This window comes from Etheostoma spectabile, chromosome 21 (assembly GCF_008692095.1).
Source record: "Etheostoma spectabile isolate EspeVRDwgs_2016 chromosome 21, UIUC_Espe_1.0, whole genome shotgun sequence".
Lineage (NCBI taxonomy): Eukaryota > Metazoa > Chordata > Actinopteri > Perciformes > Percidae > Etheostoma > Etheostoma spectabile.
Window position 1 is genome coordinate 14,561,583 of NC_045753.1, and position 9,128 is coordinate 14,570,710.

General features: G+C 40.6%; 1 protein-coding gene across 2 annotated transcripts; it reads left to right on the top strand.

Annotated features, from left to right (window-relative positions):
• The first annotated feature begins 1,379 nt into the window (after positions 1 to 1,379).
• myoz1b (myozenin 1b) lies at positions 1,380 to 8,864 on the top strand. 2 transcript variants are annotated; one of them, XM_032503228.1, is made up of 6 exons: positions 1,380 to 1,580; positions 4,315 to 4,401; positions 7,489 to 7,655; positions 7,771 to 7,840; positions 7,958 to 8,144; positions 8,580 to 8,864. In XM_032503228.1, the coding sequence occupies exons 2-6, from the start codon at positions 4,317 to 4,319 to the stop codon at positions 8,812 to 8,814; spliced, it is 744 nt and encodes a 247-aa protein (XP_032359119.1). In that variant the 5' UTR covers positions 1,380 to 1,580; positions 4,315 to 4,316; the 3' UTR covers positions 8,815 to 8,864. The 2 variants fall into 2 exon arrangements, with proteins under 2 accessions (XP_032359119.1, XP_032359120.1); XM_032503229.1 differs by having other exon boundaries at positions 7,774 to 7,840.
• Positions 8,865 to 9,128: the final 264 nt, after the last annotated feature.

Sequence of the window (9,128 nt, forward strand, 5' to 3'; positions counted from 1 at the left end):
AGAATCTACTTGGTTTAATAGGAAGGTGAACGCCTCCAACAGCTAATTTGATTTAGGAAGAGAGCAGTGATTAAGTGTTAGGTCATCCTGAAAGAATTTACGCTGAGCTATCTCAGATGTCATGTTAGGACTTTAGTGATCCCTTAGATTATTTTGTCATGTGTCCAATACTTTAGTTTAAGTTACTGTAAATACCTGCAAAACTAAAAACATCCCAATTAGCCTCAGGTGTACTTTTGTTTAGAGCTAAATAGCAAATGTTAACATGCTAACATGTTGATATACAGATATGGAGCAACATTCCTTTGGAGTCATGTTTTGGACACCTGATTAATTTAAGTTCAATAGTCACTGTCTTTTAACTTTTTACTCTGTTGTTAACACCTGAGCAAACCCTTTCACATTGAGAGTTGATACATTGTTATCTAAATATAAAGATTATAGTGGATTTAAAATTACATTTTCTTGTCAGTGTTATCATCCAACCCACTGGAGAAATTCTTGCAATTCCAGATGATCGATCCTTCCCAGTTGGCTGAACAAATGTTTGTTTACTTACTAAGCAAAACTGTGAAGGGGACACAGCAGAGAAACATAGAGCCTTTATAGCATTTTTTCCCGTGATTACACAAAAGTCAAAAAAACAACGTGATTTACAGAAACTACTTGTTAAATCTTAAACAGCAGGGTAGAGGAACTGTGACCGACATGATGATGCATGGATGACTGCTGCCAGGCGTAAACGAGGAATAAAGTTACACATTTGTAAGTTGAAGGAGGATGAATGAAGAGTCTATGCAAAGAAAAACACATTGACAAAAGCATTAATGCCCTTAAGCACGTAAAACCGAGTGACAGGGGAAGAAAATAACTGCTGGAACCATATTTTCTTCTCTCTTTTCTTGAGTTGTTTGTCATTTTATCACAAGGCCCTGTTCCCCTGTGATTGGAGGTAGGACAAATGATTCAGGTGTTTACAAGCAGGAGGAATTCAGTGAAATCATCATGCTGATCCTTGGCGTGTCAGTAGCATCTGCTGACTTTCAAGATCAGGATTTTAAAAGTTGACATACTCCCTAAGATACCAATACACAACTCTTCTGGTTGTTTTAAAGTCTGGGCTGAAGACCGAAAGTGATGAAGTGTTGATACAACATTTTCAAACAGCCCTCAGAAAGAGGTGACATACCTACAGAACCTAGTTCGAGCTATGTGACGTCTTTACAACTTCACATTCTTTGATTTTCATTTACAGATAAAGTAGATTAAAATAAAATCATTATTCGTTTTCTGTTATCACTTATCTTACCAACCTCTGATCTCGAAACACCACACCCACCTCCTTCTTTACCCCCTACTCAATTCACCCCACCCCTCCTACCGCCCCCGCAGCCAGGTCCATACCACTGGAGCAGCCCTGCTCATAGGGTTTCACTCTCTCCGGGGCGAAGAGGAGGGCAGGCAGTATAACACAAACTCTGGGAAACAAATCTACCTGGGAATCTATATTCCTCTGAGCCAATTTTTTTTATCTGGGACCGTCTGGGACCTGTGTCTTCCTGTGGATACATCGGTCTTAGGTAAGACATTAGAGGTGATAATGTGTGACCGCATTGATAAAGAAGTCTGACACATGCCTTGAGTGTTTGTGGATTATCTAGCACCTACGGTTTACTCAGTTGTCAAATAATTTGGGATCCTCTGAGTGCAAGGGGAGAGTTCAATTTAACTGCAGATTGTGGCTGCAGGAGAAGGCCCCATATATGGCCTGTGGATGCCTCTGTAAGTGGATAAATTAATGAATACATTTTAAACAGTTTTATTGCAGATTTCATACAATTTGTTGGGCAATTTGTGTATCAATGAAACTAAATCTGAATCACAAGAGCCAGCTTGTAGATGTCTGTCATTTTCTTCCACCAGCTCTTACTGTACCTAACACTGTGGTAGGTGAGGAATGTGTCCCTCTGCTGTGGAGTTTTTAGTCTGCGGGTATGGATGCATGTGTGTATTTGGGAATGTGCTTACTGATGCCCTTCCTCCCCAGCTGTCCCCTTTAGATTTATCAGGAGCTAAAACAGTCTGGTCATGGGGGGACAGGAGCGCCTCTTCACTCAGAGAGGCGGTAACAGGACCCAGGCCCTCGTGTCTCTCCCGTTGTCACCCTCAGCCCAGCAGTTTGCCTCCATCTTGACTTTTCCAAAAACACCTGTAATCTCCCGCTATTAATCCACAGCCATTGACTCACATTAATCACAAGAGAGAAACTATTTGAGTGCAAAATTGTGTGTTTGCTGGTGCATTTATACGTATGTACACTCAACACAGTGTTATAGATCATGGGTACATAAAAATAGCTCGCAAAGCAGGACTGAATCCCAGACTAGGAAACCAGCTTCAATTACAGTGGATGAAAAGTAATTACACTACCTGTCTCCCTGCAGACGGGCCCTGCAGCTTTTTCTCTTGTACTGGGACTCACCTCCAGCCTTACATAATTGCTTTCGACCTGTGCAAGAGACAGCAACATGCCCCCCCACCCCCATTTCAGTGGTTAGACAAAAGAGACACAAGTTGCCAATGTGAATTTAGTGTCCTCATGCGTTGGCCTTTACACGATGTTTAAAGTGTGGTTAAGGTTATTAAGGACCCAGAGAGGTTCCCGCTACAGTTTGCTAGAACATGGGATGTGAAGGGAAACTTTATCATACAGAAACATATCCCGGACATCAATTCAGATATTCTTCTGAAATGTTTTTCAAAAAAATTAAAAAACAGTTTTGTTGTATCACATTTCACTGCTGCTAATTCTGTCATGCTCTCTGCCAAACTCCTGAGAGGCCAACTTTGTTTAAGTATATTTTAAAGTATAAGATCAAGTCAAGTCAGTTTATTTATAGAACACATTGAAAAAACTAATATTGAACAAAATGCTTCGTTATTCCTCATCGTTAGTCCCCTCATCCCCCAGTATTAATCTTTTTTTTTTACACTTGGGGTCAGCGCAACAAGCTGTACAGCGACAAGTCTTCTATAGTAAACACCAAATATGTTGTCTGTGCATTCTGATTTGACGCCCCTGTGCCTTCAAAACCCGCTACGTCATCATTGAAAAATGAATACGATTTACAAAAGTTTGGTTAGATTTAAGGAAACTTAGTTTTGCTACATCATTAAGGTGGGGGGGATGTTTGTTGTCGTGGTTACTGTAATAAACGTGGTTAAAGTTAAGGTCCATCCTGGTGACGATGAAAAAAAACCATGTTGGTTTGAAATGGGGAAATAAACAGTAATCTCCTAAAGTCCAATGTTTTGTTGACTCATCTATCCACCCCAAGCTCATAATCATAATTCTTATGTCCACTGCTTTGTCACTTGAACATTAACATATGCTATTTAGGGGCACTTGCTGAAACAATAATTGCTGTCTTTCTTCTTTGGAGGAGAGTCTCCTGTTAACACGGCACTTAAATGTGATCACCACATAAAGTTGCTGCAGACGTAAACAAAATGTTATTGCAGCAAACAGTTGCCTACTTACACCTCCAGCAGATATGAAGGAACAGTAATGGGTGGAGTTATTTAACTGGTCACCTGGTAAAAGTAAATTTAATATTCACTCTCTTTTAACTCAGTTTTTGGTCTCCACCAACTCTTGAGGGAAATACTGGCTCTTTAACTGCTAAGTGCCCCACTATGTTCACCAGCTAGTTGCTAACTGTGCGTGTCCGCTGTTTGGTGTTGAGTACGTAGTGTACAGTTGGTTGTAACGTTGCGGGTCGTTAAACCAAAACAATGAGCTAAAATGCTAAAAAGCTTAGGGTATAACGCAGAGTAAGTGACAATTCCCTATCTTTTTTTAATTTTAATTTTTTTTATTACAGATGAAACCTTTCACATTTGATCCAATTTTAATAAAAAAAAGTGTTAAGTGCAGCTTTAAATGAATTAAAATCTAAATATACATGTATCTCTAATATCAAATCTAATTAAAATTTTAATCTAAACCTATTTTCATTTCTGTTAATATTCATTTGACCTTGGAAACTGTACTTTGACAAAAAGAAATCTTAACTCAAGAATGGAGGTTTGTCAGTATAGCAAACTCCATCTGCTGATCAGTACCATAAGATGAAGTTGAAAGATCTGGAAGAAGCCAGTCAGTTGACCCAGAGTTAAGAATATTTGTGAAATTTTGATTTATGTGACTGCATGGATGTATTTTTCTTTATGTGTAAAGGTTCAGTTCTTTTTCTGAGAAGATGATTGAGGATGAGGATTATGACTTCACAATGTCTCTGTTCTTTTCTTAAGCCATGCCTATCAATACTCCTGCCCCTTCTCAAAAGAGGAAGAAGGCCAGCAAGATCATCACTGACCTGTCCAACATTAGCCAGAATGGTAAAACACACTCACACACACACACACACACACACACACACACACACACACACACACACACACACACACACACACACACACACACACACACACACACACACACACACACACACACACACACACACACACTTGTTCCAAGCAGTAACACAATATTTAACATGCATGTGGCATCTCCTGGAGGGATGACGGCCATTATCAGATGGCAAAGCAGCCACAAATCTGTCACCATCGGAGGCAACACAAATACCAGATGGTGATTCTGCACCCACCATATTTGTTTGAGGCAACGGAAGTGGAGTCAATGTAAGTACTTGTTGAAATGTGTCAGATATTTCACATCTTGGTATTAGATAGATGACTAAAATTACACGTGAATACATTCATAATCCAATATAATTATAGTATAATAATCAAACAATCACATAGGGCATTTTTTCTGCATAATGAGCCCTTTAAAGCTGTTACACTTTAAATACAACATGCTGTTCATACTTTTACCTGATTAAGATTGTAATTGTAGGACTTTTACGTCCACTACTGATAATAGTGTGCAAAGGTTAAAGCAACAAATTATTTTTAACATTATTTTTTGACTATTTTTTACAAACACTAGTGGCTTGGCTCTAGGGATGGCAATGTGGTCTTGTCTGTTGCTCGGTCGGTTGTCCCCCCCCAGGGACGAATTGTTATAGCACTAACCCTAACCTTCTCTGACTTCATCTAATGCCACCATCACGTCACAATTTCAGTCCGACACGTTTTGGTTTATTGACCACATTACTGGAAAAACTAATGACATTCCCATCATCTTCAATTGTATAGTACCTCAGCATATGACATTCTGACATTAGCATTTTGCTCAAAAAACACCACTGACTAGACTAAATACAGCCTCACAGAGCTGCTGTAGCTTCCAAGTCTTGCTGTAACATGTTATTTTTTCTACCATGGCAAAGCTGACATTTACACGTTGCATAATATGTTACCAACCATAATATATTCTCTGCCAATCTCTGCAATCTCCAATCTGAGCATGCTCGTAGTGTCCGAGCACTACGAGCACAGATTGTTGAATACATCTGTCATTCAACAATCTGTTGATGTATTTCCCCATTTGTGTCCTTTGCTGTTTTCGCTACCACTCCTTCCGCTGTCAACATCTGCAGACTCATCTGTATCGGTCCACCAGTCTGTTTTCAGTCAGTCAGTCAGGAGCTTACCCTGCTCATCCCTCATTTTTCTCCAGTTAATACCCACTCATCTATCCATCATCCCTGCCACTGTGTCTTTCTGACACTTGTCACATGCCTGTATGCTGTCCGTCTGTCCACCCAGTCTGTCCAATTTCCTCCCAGTCAGCAGCCAGCTCCAGTTTCACCTTTTTCTGAATTAATACTCTAATCAATATCCTCATGGGAGAGTTTGCTCTGCTCAACAGTCTCAATTATTCTCTCTCTCTCTCTGTCTCTCTCTCCCTCTTTCTCTCTCTCTTTTGCTCACACTTAACACACACCCACTTGCTCAAGTCTGATTTACTAGGTACTGCTAACAGCTCTCTGCTGCATTGCAATGCCAACTCCCCACTTTATAGATGTGTTTTTTTCTGTGTGTGTGTGTGTGTGTGTTGTGTTGTGTCTGTGTTGTGTGGTGTGTGTGTGGGTGTGTTGTGTGTGGTGTTGTGTGTGTTTTATGGCTGGACTCCAGGGTTTATGAGTATATCAGAGTGCATGTGTGGATGAGAAGAGTGTTTTATGAGGATCTCTGTGGAGCAGTAAATCCATCAGATCTCTCCATCACTGAAAGAAAGGAGTAGAGAGAGAGAGCGAGAGAAGAGAGAAGAGAGACTGAGAGAGATGTTTATAAGGATTCCCCTCCTAACAGTTCTACCAGAAAACCTGCCGTGCCTTCCCCGCTGCTTTTCTCTTCCATATTGCTTTGGCCTACTAACCCCTACAACCCCTTGGTTTCACACCCCCCACACACACACACACACACACACACACACACACATCCTCTAACGCCGTACAACAGGTTTCAACTCTAATTTATCACAACAAGGATAATATGCAAGCAGAGACTGTGCCCTTTACAGTCCTACCCATCCCCCTAATATATCTAGTGGAATGTAAACCCACCTTTTAATTTGCCAAATGGGTTTTGCTGACAAAACAGAGCACAGCTCAGAGAGTGTGTACCACATCCGCTAAGGCTTTACCAAACACATAAATGCTTAAACATTGTTGGTCTGCACAGCGATAAATCATCATTGGAGACATGAGCCAGATTCCTTTCATTCATGAATGTGCTCTAGTTCATGAGAAAATGTTTTTACAATGTCTTTTAATGTTAACAAATTACATATTTATCAATGGAATAGTTTGACATTTTAGGAAATATGTTTATTGGGTTTCATGTTAGATGAGATAATTGATACAGCTCTCATATTTTTTAGCTCAGCTTAAACTCTCTTTTTTACACTTCAGTTTTTGTACACAAAATTTAACATGCTCATTATTGAGTTTCAGAGATTCTGGTGAGCGCATTGTTTTACCTTTGGGCAAAGCTGGCTGCTTCCCCCTGTTTCCAGTCTTTATGCTAAGCTGAGCTAACCAGCCGCTAGCATTTGCATCATATTTACTGCACAGAAATCAGAATGGTGTCGATCTCCACTGACTCTCAGCAAAGAAAATTAATAATAATGCTTCCCAAATTGTTGAACTATTCCTTTAAAATATTGTTCAATTTGCATTAAAAAGTCACCTCTCACATCAGAGAAATTTTCACCAAATTTGGATTAAAACCCACTTTTGCGTTTTATGCTGACTAATGAACAGACAATCAAATTAAATAAAGAAAAACAAGTTGGATTGTTATTACTGCGATAATGGATTGGTAGGCTTGGTAACTGGTTCTATCAAGGCATGATTTTTATTTATTGTTTAATACATTTTTTGTTCTTTTTCTTTGTTTTATGTTTATTGGTTAGTATTCCTCTTATTGTTAGGCTCCCCTCTACCTCTTTGCACGCACCCACCGGCAATTCCATATTTAGTCCCTTCGTTTTGTCTTCCTCCCTTTTCCCGTCAGACGATGAGTCCGATCCCGAGGCCTCTGAGCTCGACCTGGGAACCAAGATCAAGACACCCAAGGACACCATGCTGGAGGAGCTCTCCTTAAACACGAACAAGGGCTCCAAGCTGTTCAGGAAGAGGCAGCAGAGAGTTGAAAGGTTCATCGTGACCAACGAGAACAAGGTAAGAGTAAAGAAGAGAAAGGGAGTGTGTGTATATGTGTGTGTGTGTTTGTGTATAGCTTATAAGGATATGGGTGTACTGACCAGACTTTCTCTTCCTGTTTTTGGTCTTCCAGCAGAATCTTGAGAACCTGCTGATGTTCCCTCCCCTGGTTCCACCAAAGCCTCAGATACCAAAGGAAGAAGGTGGGGTCGCAGATGTTGTTTATATTTTTCTCTTTTCTATATTGCTTTCCATTAAAATGTTGCATTTAATCTCCCTTGTCTTCCCCTCTTTTTCTTCCCTGCCCCTATGTGTCTCAGTTGGGGAGGAGAAGGTAGATGAGGAGGCGGAGAAGGTGAAGAAGAGGAAGGAGTATGTTCGCACCTACATATCGCCATGGGAACGGGCCATGCATGGCAACCAGGAGCTGACAGCTACCATGAAGTCCTCCATGCCGGGACCCATCCAGATGCACCCAGAACTGCCTATGTACAAGAGCTTCAATAGGTACACACAGACACTAACTGAAGCTGTAAGCTGAAGGTTGTTTTATTTTTTATTTTTCATTTAACCTTTATTTAAACAGGTAAGCTGATGGGAGGACAAATTCTCATTTGCAATGACAACCTGGCCAAGATAAAGGCATAAAACGTGAGAGACAACATAGGGTTACACAATAACTATGCAAAATAAAATAAACTCTACAAAGAAATACAGATCAAATATAAATTCTAAGTGTAGCACACAATCCACATCCCGTTTTTGCAAATGTAAAAGTGCAAAAAGCCATAAACAGATAATGAACAGATAACATATGACAGCTGTGCAGGTATGAATGTGCCGCTATGCAATGGAGCATAAGAGACAATAAAGTTGTGCTGCATTGTTTGTTCTGGTGCTTCTCAGCCGATTGCATCTGATTTCTCCCTCTTCTCTCCCCAGGACGGCGCGGCCATTTGGCGGCTTTGATAAGGTGCCCAAGATGTTGACCTTTGAGCTCCCAGTGCTCAACGATGGCACCGAGGAGTCGGAGACCATGACCAACCAGCACGCCGACATCCACTCACGCCCCTCATTCAACCGCACGCCCATCGGCTGGGTCTGCAGTGAGGATAACTCCAACATCCACATGGAACTGGACAACATGCCCTTCGACGGAGAAACAGATGACCTGTGAACACGCATGCACACACAAGAAGTACAAACAACAACAAAAAAAGAACAAAATTATTTAAAACTGACTTGATGGAAAGGGCCATAGTATCTCCCGGGGTCTCTTGTGTGCTTTCTAATCGTTTGATCCCCGATTGAATCTTACTATGATTTTGCATACAGTGAGCTGATGTGCTCTTTAAACAATGTATTTATGCAATAAAGTTCTCCATTACAGAATGTCTGTCTGCTTCTGATGTTAACACTGCAAGTGCAAATCTTGGAAAGGTGTAATTAAAAGGACAAATTCTGATTTATGGGGCTGACTAGTAGCCTACA

Coding starts and splice junctions, on each gene's coding strand:
- myoz1b (XM_032503228.1), top strand. CDS start 4,317: ATGCCTATCAATACTCCTGCCCCTTCTCAAAAGAGGAAGAAGGCCAGC. Junction 7,656..7,770: donor TCGTGACCAACGAGAACAAG/GTAAGAGTAAAG, acceptor TTGGTCTTCCAG/CAGAATCTTGAGAACCTGCT. Junction 7,841..7,957: donor TCAGATACCAAAGGAAGAAG/GTGGGGTCGCAG, acceptor TATGTGTCTCAG/TTGGGGAGGAGAAGGTAGAT.